General features: G+C 39.6%; 1 protein-coding gene across 1 annotated transcript in view; it reads right to left on the bottom strand.

The window, feature by feature from the left end:
* The window catches only part of LOC133571983 (ubiquitin-conjugating enzyme E2 H-like), a 28,432-nt gene extending 10,831 nt beyond the window's left edge, over positions 1-17,601 (bottom strand). Inside the window, exons 1-4 of the mRNA XM_061924559.2 lie at positions 17,326-17,601; positions 1,197-1,273; positions 824-898; positions 689-728 (exon numbers count right to left, since the gene is read on the bottom strand). Coding sequence (XP_061780543.1) covers positions 689-728; positions 824-898; positions 1,197-1,273; positions 17,326-17,378 — 245 coding nt within the window. The 5' untranslated portion in view covers positions 17,379-17,601. The remainder of the gene's footprint in view (positions 1-688; positions 729-823; positions 899-1,196; positions 1,274-17,325) is intronic.
* Between the last annotated feature and the right edge of the window lie 1,037 nt (positions 17,602-18,638).

Here is an 18,638-nt window from a genome sequence, read left to right as displayed (position 1 = left end):
GTGCAGTTTTGAAGGAGGATAGAGATGCCCTTTCTTTTACACCTGTTGGGAGTGCATTCCATATTGATGTGGCATAGAAAGAGAATGAGTTAAGACCTTTGTTAGTTCGGAATCTGGGTTAAACGTGGTTAGTGTTAGTGTTATTATGCTGTTTGTTACTTATGTATGTTATGTTGCAGCTATTTAAAATAGTTTTGTCAATTTGTTCTGGCTTGAAATAAATTGGCCCTTTGAAACATATCTTTGTCTTTGTGTGTTGTATGTAGAGCACATTGCTTAGCAGAGTTCAGTGATGCAAATGTATGTCAAGTTGATCAACAGATTGTATTATTCTCCAGTGCAATAACAGTACTGAAATGAAGGCTAAAAGGGCATTAATGGGAGCTTTAAAAAAAAAAAGTAGAAGAAGTAACTAAATAGTTACTTTTCACAGTAACGCATTACTTTTTGGTGTAAGTAACTGAGTTAGTAACTGAGTTACTTTTGAAATAAAGTAACTAGTAACTGTAACTAGTTACTGGTTTTCAGTAACTAACCCAACACTGTCTTTCTCTGCTGTTGTTTACATTCTAACTCCTGAAAGGTGCCTCAAATGTATTAGGGTGAGTGTATTGATGACTGTGGAGACTCCAGAAGGTCATAAAGTACAACCACAAGGACTCTTCAGAGATGGAACAGGCCTACTTACGCTTCATCGATGTTGGGATGAAAAATCTTATTCATGAACCCTGTAAAAAAACAAAAAAGGAGCGAGAAAATTGATTAAAAGTATAAGAAAGGTTTGAAACGTGACACGGAACTAAGCGGTAGAATTAATTCACACCGATTGATGGAGACTTGAAGGGGTATTTGTCGGGCAAATCCACTCTGACCTTCCACACGCCGCCTTCGTAGTGCGCTGAAACGAGAACCAAATCACATTCTAACTGCATCAGAGCTAAAAGAAGTACATTGCTCACATTTCAGAAAGTACTACGTCATCGTGGGACAATGCTAGAGAAATTTAACTTAACAATGCTTGACTGGAGGCAACGCACATTTTTTTAATGCTACTCACATGTTTTTTCAGTTATTTTGACAATAACGGCACTCTGATCACTCAGTTCCAGTGAATAGTAAATCTACAAGCTGCACACTGACTACTCTAAAGTACACTAGTTTCAACAAAAACAGATATACATGTGGGCGATGCTTACATCCGGGGGGTCCGTGGAACTTGACCACAAACTCGTTGAGCCCACTGAGGATGGTGACCTCATGCTTGCTCTCGATGCTGATGTCTGGTTAAAGAAAACAAAACAGGATGCCAGAACCATCTTTGGACTTTCTACTTTCGAGCAGCGAGACATAATCGATGACATTTCCATGGTGGCAGGGCGTGGAAATCCATCAATGCAGCAAAACTGACGGGAAAATGTTCTCTCCGACGTAAAAGGCTTTGATAACTACAGAGTGTCTTCTACACTGCAAAAACTGAAATCTAAGTAAGATGAAATATCTCAAATAAGGGTGATATTTGCGTATTTTCTGTCTGATAAGATAATTCTTCTCACTAAGCAGATTTTATGTTAGAGTGTTTTACTTGTTTTAAGGGTTTTGGTCCTAAATGATCTCAGTAAGACATTACAGCTTGTTGCTGAGATTTGATGACCTATATTGAGTAAAACATGCTTGAAACTAGAATATCAACAGTTGCAAAGCTGTGTCTTCAACACTCACAAGTATAAAACTACTTTTTTTAAAGTAATCATTTCTTATATCAAGCATGAAAAAAAAATCATGATTTTGACAAAATTGTGTCTCATAATTAAAACGGTTGACAGCCAAATGGACTTTGCTGTTTTATTTTCAATGAAACAATAGAAAATACGTACTCTTATAATAGTACAGTTGAAACAGTACAGTTAAAGGGGGAACATTATCACCAGACCTATGTAAGCGTCAATATATACCTTGATGTTGCAGAAAAAAAATACCTTTTTTTTTTTTACCGATTTCCGAACTCTAAATGGGTGAATTTTGGCGAATTAAACGCTTAGTTCTTGTTATTTTCCGTTTTTTCGACTGTTTTCCGTACCTTGGAGACATCATGTGTTGTCGGAGGGTGTAACAACACGAACAGGGACGGATTCAAGTTGCACCAGTGGCCCAAAGATGCGAAAGTGGCAAGAAATTGGACGTTTGTTCCGCACACTTTACCGACGAAAGCTATGCTACGACAGAGATGGCAAGAATGTGTGGATATCCTGCGACACTCAAAGCAGATGCATTTGCAACGATAAAGTCAAAGAAATCTGCCGCCAGACCCCCATTGAATCTGCCGGAGTGTGTGAGCAATTCAGGGACAAAGGCCCTCGGTAGCACGGCAAGCAATGGCGGCAGTTTGTTCCCGCAGACGAGCGAGCTAAACCCCCTATCGACCCTAGCTTCCCTGGCCTGCTGACATCAACTCCAAAACTGGACAGATCAGCTTTCAGGAAAAGAGCGCGGATGAGGGTATGTCTACAGAATATATTAATTGATGAAAATTGGGCTGTCTGCACTCTCAAAGTGCATGTTGTTGCCAAATGTATTTCATATGCTGTAAACCTCGTTCATAGTTGTTAGTTTCCTTTAATGCCAAACAAACACATACCAATCGTTGGTTAGAAGGCGATCGCCGAATTCGTCCTCGCTTTCTCCCGTGTCGCTGGCTGGCGTGTCATTTTCGTCGGTTTCGCTTGGATACGGTTCAAACCGATATGGCTCAATAGCTTCAGTTTCTTCTTCAATTTCGTTTTCGCTACCTGCCTCCACACTACAACCATCCGTTTCAATACATGCGTAATCTGTTGAATCGCTTAAGCCGCTGAAATCCGAGTCTGAATCCGAGCTAATGTCGCTATAGCTTGCTGTTCTTTCCGCCATGTTTGTTTGTCAAGACAAGTTGTCTAGTATGTTCACTATTTTATTTAATGACTAAATTGCAATAATAAACATATGTTTAATGTACCCTAAGATTTTTTGTTGAAATAAAGCCAATAATGAAATTTTTTGTGGTCCCCTTTATTTAAAAAAAAAGCATCGAAAAGTACCGAGAAGTATCGAAATACATTTTGGTACCGGTACCGGTACCAAAATATTGGTATCGGGACAACACGAGTCTACCTGTATGCTTGCCTTTTGCACTCCCCATGTTGTTTGTCCAAATTTTAGACACAGCTGCGTGTGAACAATGAACATGTCTTGCAACGCTGCGTGATGATTGACATTCTTGTAGAAGGTTGTTTCAACTGACATCTCTCGTGTTGCAGCATTATTCATGTCAATGCAAACAGTGTAACCGTTCTCCGAGGTATGAACACTCCTTTCTACCTGCAGGCATATGAACATCTTTCATCTGACACAGGTGTTAGCTTTGAAAATGAACATTTACAGGTTGATTCCATAATACTGTCCTTAGAATTGAGTGATTCCGTATGGTTTTCCCCTCTGCTTGATCTAAAAAAATAAAACTGTTATGGACTACACAATTTATATTTAGTTTTTGTGTGTTTCTTGAAGCCAGAAAGTAGCCATTTGAAATTACTACTGTATTTTCCGGACTATAATCCTTTTTTTTTCTCAAAACATGACAGTGCGCCTAATGCATACTTGCCAACCTTGAAACCTCCGATTTCGGGAGGTGGGGGGTGGGGCGGGGGGCGTGGTCGGGGGTGGGGCGGGGTCGTGGTTAAGATATATATATATATATAAGAAATACTTGACTTTCAGTGAATTCTAGCTATATGTATATATATATATATATATATATATATATATATATTTTATTATATATATACATATGTATATATATAAATAAATAAAAGAAATACTTGAATTTCAGTGTTCATTTATTTACACATATACACACACATAACGCTCATCTACTCATTGTTGAGTTAAGGGTTGAATTGTCCATCCTTGTTCTATTCTCTGTCACTATTTCAGAACACACACGTTATACAAATATACATTATAAAACCAATAAGAAAACGGGAGCTCTAATTTGGGAGTCTGAATTAGGATCAGAAGTTCCTATGTAAACATTGCGTACTCACGTCGCCTTTTTGTATTGATTACTGCAGCTGTGCACTGGATTCATTCACAAATACAAACTACAACTCACAAACACTTTAGAGTTAGGCTCCACCATCAGAATGTGTACTTAAACTTATAAAGATCACATGGATATTATTCAGTGAGTTGATTCACCAAAACTAACCTGTTATACAGGAGGAAAAAGCACACAGGACGTTTCAATTGTTCACAGACTGGTCGCGCTCATCAGAATGGCAAGACACTTCCGGTCTGCAGGTGATAGCATTCAATTGGGAAGAAACGCCCTACTGCCCCCTACTGACCAATGTGAATACTGATAAATGTGTAATGACAGCTCCAAAAACGAATTCAAACCACAAAATAAAATAAATAAATCAACACAAAAATGTGACACATTATGGGTGGGTCACATATGCATGTACAGTAGATGGCAGTATTGTCCTGTTTAAAAGTGTCACAACATTGCTGTTTACGGCAGACAAACTGCTTTACGGCAGACGAAAACTTGACTGCTGTTGTTGTGTGTTGTTACCGCGCTGGGAGGACGTTAATGAAACTGCCTAACAATAAACCCACATAAGAAACCAAGAACTCGCCCTCGATCATTAGCTGTTTATATTGTGAGAAAGTGTGAACAGGCTGTCAACACGTCACTCAGGTCCGCATGGAGCTGGAGGGGGCGTGGCCTCCAGCTCCGCCTGAATTTCGGAAGATTTTCGGGAGAAAATTTGTCCCGGGAGGTTTTCGGGAGAGGCGCTGAATTTCGGGAGTCTCCCGGAAAATCCGGGAGGGTTGGCAAGTATGGCCTAATGTACGGAATAATTCTGGTTTTGCTTACCGACCTCGAAGCAATTTTAATTGGTACATGGTGAAATAAGTGTGACCAGTAGATGGGCAGTCACACATAAGAGATACGTGTAGACTGCAATATGACTCGAGTAAACAACACCAACATTTTATATGTTCCATTGAAAATATAGAACATTACACACGGCGCTCAAAAATCTATCAAAATGTTTTAGTACGACTTTGGGAAGCTATGAAGCCGCACCGCTTGATGGATTGTCGGTCCATATTATGGTGTATATATAAGGTAAGACATATTATCTGGCTTGGCCCTGCGATGAGGTGGCGACTTGTCCAGGGTGTACCCCGCCTTCCGCCCAATTGTAGCTGAGATAGGCTCCAGCGTCCCCCGCAACCCCAAATAGGGAATAAGCGGTAGAAAATGGATGGATGGACGGATATTATCTGGCGTTTTGTTTCACAAATGCAAAATTTCTTACCTTCTGGTACCTGCTGATCTGTATTTGGGATCTGCATAAATACAGAAAAATTGCGCACTTCCGCCTTTGTAGTCCGTGACGACACCATAGTTGATAAGCTTCTTCTTTTTCTCTATCTTCTTGTTATGGGACATTCACCCTCCGCTGTTGCCATTTCTAATATTAAGTAGTGTAAAGTTCTTACTTGAGATGTCCGATAATGGCTTTTTTGCCGATATACGATATTCCGATATTGTCCAACTCTTAATTACCGATTCCGATACCGATATATACATGGAATTAACACATTATCATGCCTAATTTTGTTGTGATGCCCCGCTGGATGCATTAAACAATGTAAGAAGGTTTTCCAAAATAAATCAACTCAGGTTATGGGAAAAAAATGCCAACATGGCACTGCCATATTTATTATTGAAGTCACAAAGTGCTTTTTTTTTTTTTAACATGCCTCAAAACAGCAGCTTGGAATTTGGGACATGCTCTCCCTGAGAGACCATGAGGAGGTTGAGGTGGGCAGGGTTGGGGGGGGGGGTGGGGGGGATAGCGGAGGGTGTATATTGTAGCGTCCTGGAAGCGTTAGTGCTGCAAGGGGTTTCTGGGTATTTGTTCTGTTGTGTTACGGTGCGGATGTTCTCCCGAAATGTGTTTGTCATTCTTGTTTGGTGTGGGTTCACAGTGTGGCGCATATTTGTAACAGTGTTGAAGTTGTTTATACGGCCACCCTCAGTGTGACCTGTATGGCTGTTGACCAAGTATGCCTTGCATTCACTTGTGTGTGTGAAAAGCCGTAGATATTATGTGATTGGGCCGGCACGCAAAAGCAGTGCCTTTAAGGTTTATTGGCACTCTGTACTTCTCCCTACGTCCGTGTACCACTCCGTACAGCTGCGTTTTAAAAAGTCATAAATTTAGCTTTTTTGAAACCGATACCAATAATTTCCGATATTACATTTTAAAGCAGTTATCGCCCGATAATATCGGCAGTCTGATATTATCGGAGATTTCTTACTTATATCTGTCAGTAAACTCGCCATGAAAGCACTAAAACATACCGGTGTAGTGAGTATACATTATTCACCCAAGGAAGTTTAGTTATTAGGGAGTTTCGGTCGGACGTTTTTTCACGGGACACATTTCCGGTGTTGTTGTTGTTTCCGGATGAGGAGATGCTGCTCCGTTATTGATTGAAGTAAAGTCTGAATGTCATTAAAACAGTTAGCGCCATCTTTTGACACTTTTTCCACTCCCGTCCTTGCACGCTACACCGCTACAACAAAGATGACGGGGAGAAGACGCTGCCGAAGGTGAGCCACGTAAATAAGACCGTCCCACAAAACGGCGCATCCGGAAGCGACTGTCAGAAAGCGACTTGAAGAAGGTCTGTACAACATCATCAATACAACATTTTGAGCAAAGAACCTCCATTACATGTTATGGAAGTCTTTTACATTTAGACATTTTTTTAATATGACTCCTTTAATGCGCCCTATAATCTGGTGTGCCTTATATTTGAAAAAAGGTCAAAAATAGACCATTCATCGGCAGTGCGCCTTATAATCCGGTGCGCCCTATGGTCCGGAAAATACAGTATATGTCTTTTATCTGCCTTTTTTCAACAAAATTAAACAACTGAAAGAACATCCTCTAACATCCCCCCGTGACTGTACTTTAGTGCGATGAACCCTTCTAATAATACAAACATGGAGGACGTAACCTCCAATGATCAAAGTGTTACGAATGGTTGCTCACATTACAGTAATGAAAGGTGGCATGTTCATGTGCGCACGGCACTTCCTTTATGAGTCACGTTCCTCTTTGCACGAAACCTGTGTGGTGAATGAACATAAACACGCTTACTTTAAGTCACTTTGGCAGCAAGGAGGACGTCTGTTTTCAGGAGGTGGGAGTGGAAAAAGAGGACGTGTGTCATACTCATAGGAGTCAAGTGAGAGAGCAGCTTGTGACATAAATTGACAGACTGTGCACTAATACACAACCCAAAAGCAGTGAAGTTGTCACGTTGTGTAATTCGGAAATAAAAAGAGAATACAATGATTTGCAAATCCTTTTCAACTTATATTCAATTGAATAGACTGCAAAGACAAGATATTTCATGTTCATACTGAGAAACTTATTTTTTTTTTGCAAGTAATCATTAAGTTAGAATTTAATGGCAAAAAAGTTGTCACAGGGGCATTTTTACCACTGTGTTACATGGCCTTTCCTTTTAACAACACTCAGTAAAGGTTTGGGAACTGAGAAGACACATTTTTGAAGTGGAATTCTTTCCCATTCTTGCTTGATGTACAGCTTAAGTTGTTCAACAGCCTCCCTTCTCATATTTTAGCCTACATATTGCGCCACACATTTTCAATGGGAGACAGGTCTGGACTACAGGCAGGCCAGTCTAGTACCCAAAATCTTTTACTATGAAGCCACGCTGTTGTAACATGTGCAGAATGTGGCTTGGCATTGTCTTGCTGAAATAAGCAGGGGCGTCCATGGTAACGTTGCTTGGATGGCAACATATGTTGCTCCAAAACCTGTATGTACCTTTCAGCATTAATGGTGCCTTCACAGATGTGTAAGTTACCCATGCCTTGGGCACTAATACACCCCCATACCATCACACATGCTGGCTTTTACACTTTCTGCCTATCATAGTCCGGATGGTTCTATTCCTCTTTCTTCCGGAGGACACGACGTCCACAGTTTCCAAAAAACTATTTGAAATGTGGACTCGTCAGACCACAGAACACTTATCTACTTTGCATCAGTCCATCTTAGATGAGCTCGGGCCCAGCGAAGCCGGCGGCATTTCTGGGTGTTGTTGATAAATGGCGAGGTGAGGCCTTTAATCCCAGGAACACCAGGCCTACCATCAAGCATGGTGGTGGTAGTATTGTGCTCTGGGCCTGTTTTGCTGCCAATGAAACTGGTGCTTTACAGAGAGTGAAAAAGGAGGATTACCTCCAAATCCTTCAGGACAAGCTAAAATCATCAGCCCAGAGGTTGGGTCTTGGGCGCAGTTGGGTGTTCCAACAGGACAATGACCCCAAACACACGTCAAAAGTGGTAAAGGAATGGCTAAATCAGGCTAGAATGAAGGTTTTAGAATGGCCTTCCCAAAGTCCTGACTTAAACGTGTGGACAATGCTGAAGAAACAAGTCCATGTCAGAAAACCAACAAATTTAGTTGAACTGCACCAATTTAGTCAAGAGGAGTGGTCAAAAATTCAAGCAGAAGCTTGTGGATGGCTACCAAAAGCGCCTTATTGCAGTGAAACTTGCCAAATATTAACATTGCTGTATGTATACTTTTGACCCAGCACATTTTCAGTAGAATGTTTTTTGTGACCAACAAGTATGTGCTCCAATCACTCTATCACAAAACAATTACAGTTGTAGAAATGATTGGAAACTCAAGACAGCCATGACATTATGTTCTTTATAAGTATATGTACATTTTTGATAGCGACTGTACATACATATATGTATACATAAATATGTATACATATATGTACTGTATATATAATATACATATATTATATGTATAATTATACACACCGGCCCCCAGACACATTTTTTTTATCTCAATGTGGCCCCTGAGTTCAAATAAATGCACGGGTCTGCATTCGGAGTTAGCACTTTCAAATCTAAGTCCCAGCGTCAGGGCTGGATTTACACGTCCAATAGACTGACTATAGTTATTCAAAATTGGTGAAAAATACTATAATATGGGGCATTTCAGCCGTTAATGAGATTAATTAACGCACTCAACTTAATCAGTGGTAGGATTGTACGGTATACCGGTATTAGTATAGTACTGCGATACTAATGAACCATTTTCGGTACGATACCGTCTCTGAAACGTACCGGTGCCGCGACGAAGTCACGTTGTGACATTGCTGGTTTTAAGAGCAGAGGAGCATGTTCGGCAGCGCACACACACGGAGTACTTACAAGATAGAAAAGGGAGAACGGACACATATGTATATACACACATATATATAAATGATAAATGATAAATGGGTTGTACTTGTATAGCGCTTTTCTACCTTCAAGGTACTCAAAGCGCTTTGACACTACTTCCACATTTACCCATTCACATACACATTCACACACTGATGGAGGGAGCTGCCATGCAAGGCACTAACCAGCACCCATCAGGAGCAAGGGTGAAGTGTCTTGCTCAGGACACAATGGACATGACGAGGTTGGTACTAGGTGGGGATTGAACCAGGGACCCTTGGGTTGCGCACGGCCACTTTTCCACTGCGCCACACCGTCCCTATATATACACATATATGTGTATACACACATATATATATATATATATATATATACATACATATATATATAAATAAATAAATAAATATATATATATATATATATATATGGTAGACAAAAGGAAAGTTGGAAGGCGTGTCCAACGCATATATAAAGACAGGTGTCACAGTAATTATTTCAGTAGGAGGGACAACGAGACAATGGTTCCACATTGACAAAACATCGAACAATATTCAGGTATTTACATGTAACTTACACACTTTGTGTAATTATACCAATAATAAAGCATTATAAAATACATTATTTACAAGACATAATGGACCCTGTTACATATATATATATATATATATATATATATATATATATATATATATATATATATATATATATATATATATATATATATATATATGTGTGTGTCTTAATAAGGTTATCCAAAAAATAGTGCTCGATACCGTAGTAGAGCGCAATATATGTATTGTATTAACCCCCCCCGGCCCATCTCCCGAATTCGGAGGTCTCAAGGTTGGCAAGTATACCTGTCAACTGTCCGTTTAGGCTGCTCGCCCGGCTCCTCATCACCACTTCAAGATGGCGGCCCAATTTCTCGCGTCGCAGCAGCCTATGCTGCTTTTAAGACATTGTGTTTTTCAACCTTTTTTGAGGCAAGACACAATTTTTTCATTAAAAAATACGGAGGCACACCACCAGCAGAAGTCGTAAAAAAATATATATACTTATTTTGAGTTTGTTAGTGTTTTCCTGTGTGTAGTACTTTAGGTCTTGTCTTGCGCTGTTATTTTGGCGGCCTTTCCTGTTTTGTTGGTGTTTTCCTGTAGCACTTTCATGTCTTCCTTTGAGCGCTATTCCGCGCACCTGCTTTGTGTTAGCAAGCAAGGCTATTTATGTTATTGATATCCTTCTTTGTGGGGACATTGTTCATTGTCATGTCATGTACGGATGTACTTTGTGGACACCGTAAGTTTTTGCTGTCGTTCAGTATTCTGTTTACTTCGTAGCCAGTTCAGTTTTACTTTAGTTTTGCATTGTTATTGCATTTTCCTTTCCCTTTCGTTCATTTTTGGTTTAAGCATTACATACCTTTTTACCTGCACACTGCCTCCCACTGTTGCCTGCGTATTGGGATCACAACAAACCATTCCTTGTCTCACCCGACACATTCCAGCTTTTACAAAGCAATTAACTACCTGCTGCCACCTACTGACATGGAGTATTACGTGGTTACCCTGCTGAGTGTTACACAACACAGACCAGTGACGTGCGGTGAGGTTGATGGCTGGTGAGGCACTGACTTCATCACAGTCAGATTTACAAACATATGAACCCTAAAGAGTATCTTATTCACCATTTGATTGGCAGCAGTTAACAGGTTATGTTTAAAGGCTCATACCAGCATTCTTCCCTGCTTGGCACTCAGCATCAAGGGTTGGAATTGGGGGTTAAATCACCAAAAATTATTCCCGGGCGCGGCGCCGCTGCTGCCCACTGCTCCCCTCATCTCCCAGGGGGTGATCAAGGGGATGGGTCAAATGCAGAGGACAAATTTCATTACACCTCGTGTGTGTGTGACAATCATTGCTACTTTAACTTAACTTTAACTTTACACATACAAACTGTAGCACACAAAAAAGCACATTTAATTAAAAAAAACGTTATTATGGTCTTACCTTTACTTAGAAATTAAGTCCATGCGCCGCAACTAAAGCCCTCACTTAAACTTTCCACGTGCAAGATTGAATCTATTTCAAAAAGTGTAACCGAGGGTCTATAAATGTCGCCTATACTGTATGAAACTACAAAATAACAAACACGGAGGCTCCAGTTTACACGAGGACCACTTTATTTACCTTCTTTCAAAAACCTCCGCAACGTGACATCACTTCCGCTCTTAGCGCCTTCAAAATAAGAGCTCAAGGCATATACTGTATAACAGCGCATAACAGGAACTTAACATCACAAAGAGGAAAGCCCATGAAAATAGGTTACAAACGTTATTTAATAAGAAGCCAAAAAGTGCAAAAACAATAATGTTGGAGGAGTTGTGAATTAGGTACACCTGCAGTCTGCAGGTGTACCTAATGTTGTGTCCCTGCAGTCATTCACAACTCCTCCAACACCAACATGATTGTTTTTGCACTTTTTGGCTTCTTATGAAATAATTTTTTTTTAAATAGATTCAATCTTGCACGTGGAAAGTTTAAGTGTGGGCTTTAGTTGATATAACAATTCTACGGCGGGGGTGCAGGAGGCGAGCCTCAGCCAGTGCGTCTTTTGCAGCCGTTTTATGATCGCTCAGCACAAGAAATACTTTACACACATACAGTTGTTGACAAAATACACTGTACATTATATACCTCAGCTAACTAAACTATGGAAATGTAAAATATAGTTCATATAGCAATACAGTCTCACTGCACAGCAGGCCAGCAGTTAGCCGAGTCATTGCGCAATCCATGTTGCGGCACTGAGTGACGTGCCTCAACTGGCTGCTGTTCACCGCACCGTCTCTTCTCAGTATTTGAACGGCAAATGTGAAAATTCAGCGATTTTGAATAAAAATAATCTAAAACTGGTGAAGTTAAATGGAAAATAGCTTTATAGTATAATCACTGGATACATATAACAATTTTTTTTTTCTTTCCATGATGGCAGGTGAGGCCCCGCCTTATGGCGTCACATTAGTGCCAAAAATCCGAGCGCATAAAAACTGTTATCGCGCGCTGATTCTCCACTTCGTGCGCGCGGTGCCTTTTTGCGCGCTCTCTGTGTACTCCTGGCATCTCTCCTCGCGCTGTCATGTTTCTTTTTGGCACTTTGGGGGCGGGTATGCTTAGACGGCCCCTCCTTTCTGATTGGCTGTGAGCATTTTTCATATGACCAATCATTCTCCAGTGTAGCAACGTTGTAGCCATCTTACCTCGGACATCTAGCCTCAATCATTACATTGATGTCAATGGTACATGTACTAATTAAATTACCATAACTTGCTCGATTTTCGACCAATTTACAAACGGTTTGCCTTGTTACAAATCTTATTACATGTAGATATGACACAGGATGCTGTACCTGTTGAAATTACCTCTTTCGCTTTAAAAAAAAAAAGACTTAATTGTGCAACATAGTTGTGTAGGGTCAGTGTTAGTCAGTTCTCTGATTATTTTAAACTGTTTCAGAATACATTATTAAAAGCTATTTTTAACATTTTAAAAACACAATTCAAAGATTATTTCATTAATTTTATGGCTGAATCAAAAGAAATTCCATAAATTAGAAAACAAATGTTCAAGAAGAAGTGAAAATATAAAATAATGTTATGGTTGGATGTTATTGCTGGTGGACCAGTTCTGGCTGAAAGATGTGATTATGGTGTTTGTTGTCTTATTATTTATTTGGGTCACATTTTGTATTACCCTTTATTGTGTTTATGTGGTATGAAATAACCTTCATCAGCGCGCGGCATTTTTTTATCCACTTCTTCCTGCATACCTGCCAACTTTTGAAATCAGAAAAACCTAGTAGCCAGGGTCCAAGGGCCACAGGCCCCGGTAGGTCCAGGACAAAGTCCTGGTGGGGGGTTCCTTCGCCCCCCGACGCAAAATGATTATTAGCATTCAGACAGGTTAAAATGTTGCTAAAACCATCACTTTTCTATCAGTCACAGTGACTTTTCAAAACAAAAATATTACAGCAAAAATCATATGGGTTGATTGACATGTTTATTCTGTAAGCTAACTTCAATAGTTTGAAATTATTTTGACAGTTAATGCCAGTTATCCTGTCAACCTTTCACAAGACTTCAATTTGTTAATTGAAAGTATAAACAGTATAAACACTTTTTACAGTAAACAAATGGTAAAACAGTACTAAAAAATTCCATTGAAAAAAAATTGGTGTCATTATTAACTTTCTGTCCAAGCTTGTATAATCTACTGCCTTGTTCAATTGTAAAAAATATTCTGTGCCTAAAATTCACATTTCTATCACAATTATCATACTGTAAACATGGTAAGCTAACTTCATTAAAATTAATAGTCCTGTCAATAGCATGGAATTACAATTCAAATGTAGTTTTTTTGTAAGCCTTTCAAAAGAATTCAAAATATGAAAAATTAATGAAAATTAATTTAAGCCATCAGACACTTGAAAAGTGGCACATCACATCTCTAATGTAATCATTTTAACTTTTCAACAGAAATAGCACTGCAAAAATATTAAGGACATACTTCTGTATTTTGGTAGTTATGCTGTCAACATTTAACAAGATTTCTTCAACTTGGACTTGAAAGCATAAATAGTATAAACACTTTTAACAGTATAACAGTACTAAACAATTCCAATAGATAACATTGGTGTCATTACCTTTTTGTTTGCTCAATTATTGCCTCCGTAAATAAAACTTCGGCATTTATCACATCCAAAGAATCTGTTTGGGCGACGAAAAACGTTGAAAGTTTTCCACTTGTATCGCTAGCAACGGCATTAGACTTGTGTTTTTTTGTCCCAACGTGGTCTTTTACATCGCTAATTCCTCCGTGTCCGATCGAAAAATCTTGTCTGCACAAGGTGCAATTCGCGTAGTTTTCACCCTTTTTGGAAAGGATAATTATTCCCGGATAGGCTTTTGAATATTCTTCACGGAATGACTGCAGTTTTCTTTTCGGTTTAAGACTCGTTTGCGATTTTTCTCCGGCTGATTCCATGATCGTTCGCTCGTTTGGAAACAATGGCCTCGTGCTTGGCAGCGGTGCTATAAATAGCCTCGCGCATGGCATTCGGAATGGCTCGATAGGAAGTTACGGGAAGCAGTGTCGATTGTCATTGTTGTTATGCGATTTCGTGAATAAAACTTAAAAAAAAAAAAAAAAAATTGTAATTAATGAAAAAACGTATTTTTTATCACTGCAACCGTAACCCGGAATAGGTTGATGAAAACCGTACTAATTACGGGAAAACCGGAGTAGTTGGCAGGTATGTTCCTGCGTAAATCTTGATACATATTGACGATGACCCGCCCTGCTATACTTCTGATTGGCTCTGAGCATTTTTCGCCTGACCAATCAGAAAGAAGGGGCCGTCTAAGCATACCCGCCCCCAAAGTGCCAAAAAGAAACATGACAGCGCGAGGAGAGATGCCAGGAGTACACAGAGAGCGCGCAGAAAGGCGCGCGCAAAAGGGTGTCGCACGCGCGCACAAAAGGGTGTCGGGCGCGCGCACGAAGTGGAGAATCAGCGCGCGATAACAGTTTTTATGTGCTCTGATTTTTGGCACTAATGTGACGCCATACCGCCTCACCTGCCTCTAGTGACTGCACGTCACTGACACAGACACTAAGCAACGGCACATTATTTGCAGATTATAACTATTGATTTGCAAGAAATATTTTTTAGACCAATTAGGTGAAGTTGCATAATTTCCCACGGCACACCAGACAATATCTCGCGGCACACTAGTGGTTGAAAACACTGTTCTAAGATGCCTATGGGCAGGGCCGGCCCGTGGCATAGGCCGTATAGGCAAATGCTAAGGGCGCCGTCCATCAGGGGGCGCCATGCACGCCAGTGCCACAAATGTTGGAGAAAAAAAAAAAAAAAAGAAGTTGGTACTATTATTTCTAAATACAAAAAATAATCCCACGTTAATTAAAATGCAAAGTAAAGCCTATTTAATAGAAATATTATTTGTTACAACATTACGCCCCCCCTCCTCCCCCCGCACGGTGCGCCCCCTCCCTTCCCGTATCATGACTCTTTTTGGACGTCACCACATCAAAAAATCAACACAAGATGCCAAAACTGTCAGGTGCCCAGGGAAGAAAAAAGAGAAAAGAAGAGGAGGAGAAACGAGAAAAGACAGAGGTAGCAGGTAGGTAACGTTAGCCTACATGAAATTATTTGTCTGTTACAGAATGTGATAGTAACCTGGCTTTTTAGCATTAAGCTAATGTTACATGATTCGGCAATTGCTAATCAATAAATAGCTAGTTCTGTTTTAACATCGAGTTAATATTGTGGAGGGGGCTAAATTGTTATGGAAAATAATAATGTAACGTTAGGTAATTACAGTACTCCCACCTTACATTCCTCAGGGACATTTCTTTCTTTCTTTAGTTTATTTCGAACATGAACACACTTACATCATAATACATCACACAATTTCATATCATTTCATTTTACATCATGCCCGAAAAGGAGTAGGAAGAAGCAAAGCTTATTTAAACCTACCCCTTTCCCACTTCAAAGCGTTTACAAATATATAGAATCATTTACTGACCTTTTTATATAATAAAATAACATCTATGAATTAGTATACAACAGTTTTGTAATATGTAATTAATTAATTAATTCAGTCATTATTAACATACTGAGATGAAGAATATCTTATTTTCAATAAGGTTGAAAGTATTTCTCATAATTCTTCTTCTTTGTACTCTGTAAGCACTATTATTTTGAACAACCTCTTAAACTGGATCATATCAGTACAATTTTTAACTTCTTTACTTAATCCATTCCATAATTTAATTCCACAAACTGATATGCTAAAAGTTCTAAGTGTTGTACGTGCATATAAATGTTTGTATTAGATCTTTTAAGCAGGTGTTTTTTGTTTACATTGTTATTGCTTTCTGGTTAGCTAATGTTTGCCCTGCAGGTAATCGTCACTTTTCCACCCCTTTATATATTACCGGTAGGTATAGTTGTAAGTAAAAAAAAAAGGTCAAAGACAAAGCTATTCGGGTTCTTGTGAGTATATACACTTCACTGCCGATGTGGGGGGGCGCCACCTAAAATCTTGCCTAGGGCGCCAGATTGGTTAGGGCCGGGCCTGCCTATGGGTTACAACACTACCCAGTGGATAAGCAAAGGTTAAAAGCCATGCCCCTCCCCCCTCCCCTCTGCATGTCCCTACATGTTGTGCCTCCGATCAGCTGTGTGCTGCGAAGCCCCGCCCTCTGCCGTGTTCCGGATGGTAACAGGCCGACCAATCACGGCGCGGCATCTCGTTGCAGGACAAAAACAAAACAATTGAGCTCACGCTGTCCGACCACCTTTGCACATAACTTCACTCCCCTGGCCCCCAAATAGACACAAACGCTATCTTCGCCATTGTGACAAAACACAACACGAGATTAAAGAGTCACGCGTCGACTGTAACTCAATGATTAACAGTATTAAGCATTTCCTGTCTAATCAGTATTGGCTCAAACGGACATATTTGTTATCACAGCTCACAACTGCCACGACCGTATTTGTTCCTTTTTTTATTTTAGCTAGCACGCCTTCCAACCGCAACACGCCACAAACAACAACAAATGAAAATAAAAATACACAAAATGGGAATTGTCACGCCACTACGGCTCGTCCGCAACGTGATTTTGGCAAGCTAACGTCGAGTTAGCCGCTAACGTGCTAACAAACAAGTAGCAACAATGCTAACTGGAAAGCTAAGTGACTTGACACTTGGCTGGGGGGGAAATGTGAATTACGGTCGAATATAGACGGTTGACACTTTTGAAAAGCTAGCCGTTAAAATAGTGTTGTGTCCGTCAAAAACAACGGCGAGAAAATAACGTTTAAAAAAAAAAAAAAAAAAAAAAAAAAAAAAAAAAGTACAAGCGTGTTAAAAATAGCAAAGTTGAATAAAGGATACAGTTTGACCACGTCGGTGTCCATCCGTCTCTTGCCAGGACTTGGCGACGACATCTTTTTCCTTGTCTTCCTTCCACAAGTCTGCTAAAAAAAAAATAAAAAAAATAAAAAAATACAAATAATTGTTACGCTGCGTTGGAAACTCGACGGTCAGCCTTCCCGAAGGCTCCGTGGACCAAACGCTGGCTGTGACATTGTCCACGGGAGTCGTGTTTTCTTGTTTTTTTGTCGGTGCGATAGGGATCGTGTCCTCCTGCGGTCCGCGGACATCAAGCAGACGGGCAGCCTGCTGCTGCTGCTGGGGAGGGGGCGGGGCTTGGCTGGAGAAACACAACACGTGGGGAAGGGGGCGGGGCTTGGCTGGAGAAATACAACACGTAGACACACACACACACACACAGCGGACACGGCGTCGCACTTGACGTAAGGTTGCAACACTTCGTCTGACGTCGCGTTGTTGTCGAGCGAGGGGGACGAGCAAGGCGACGCACGGTGCAAGTGTCGATGTTAGCTATATTAGCCTACTATCAAAAATACTTTAAAAGTCTTATATAAATGTTATATTGAAGACAACACAAATGTAAGTGTCTACATTAGCCTACTATCAAAATGACTTTAAAAGTGTTACAATAAAGGCAACACATGATGTAAGTGTCTATATTAACTATATTAGCCTACTATCAAAATGACTTTAAATGTCTTATATAAGTGTTACAATAAAGGCAACACATGATGTAAGTGTCTATATTAGCTATATTAGCCTACTATCAAAATGACTTTAAACGTCTTATATAAGTGTTATAATGAAGACAACACATGATGTAAGTGTCTATATTAGCTATATTAGCCTACTATCAAAATGACTTTAAAAGTCTTATATAAGTGTTATAATGAAGACAACACATGATGTAAGTGTCTATATTAGCCTACTATCAAAATTTATTTTAAAGTCTTATATGAGTGTTATAATGAAGGCAACACATGATGTAAGTGTCTATATTAGCTATATTAGCCTACTATAAAAATGACTTTAAATGTCTTATATAAGTGTTACAATAAAGGCAACACATGATGTGTCTATATTAGCTATATTAGCCTACTATCAAAATGACTTTAAAAGTCTTATAAAAGTGTTATAATGAAGACAACACATGATATAAGTGTCTATATTAGCCTACTATCAAATTTTATTTTAAAGTCTTATATAAGTGTTATAATGAAGGCAACACATGATGTAAGTGTCTACATTAGCTATATTAGCCTACTATCAAAAATACTTTAAAAGTCTTATATAAATGTTATATTGAAGACAAC

This window comes from Nerophis lumbriciformis, linkage group LG29 (genome assembly GCF_033978685.3).
Source record: "Nerophis lumbriciformis linkage group LG29, RoL_Nlum_v2.1, whole genome shotgun sequence".
NCBI classification, from domain to species: domain Eukaryota; kingdom Metazoa; phylum Chordata; class Actinopteri; order Syngnathiformes; family Syngnathidae; genus Nerophis; species Nerophis lumbriciformis.
This window is presented reverse-complemented; position numbering and strand designations above follow the sequence as displayed.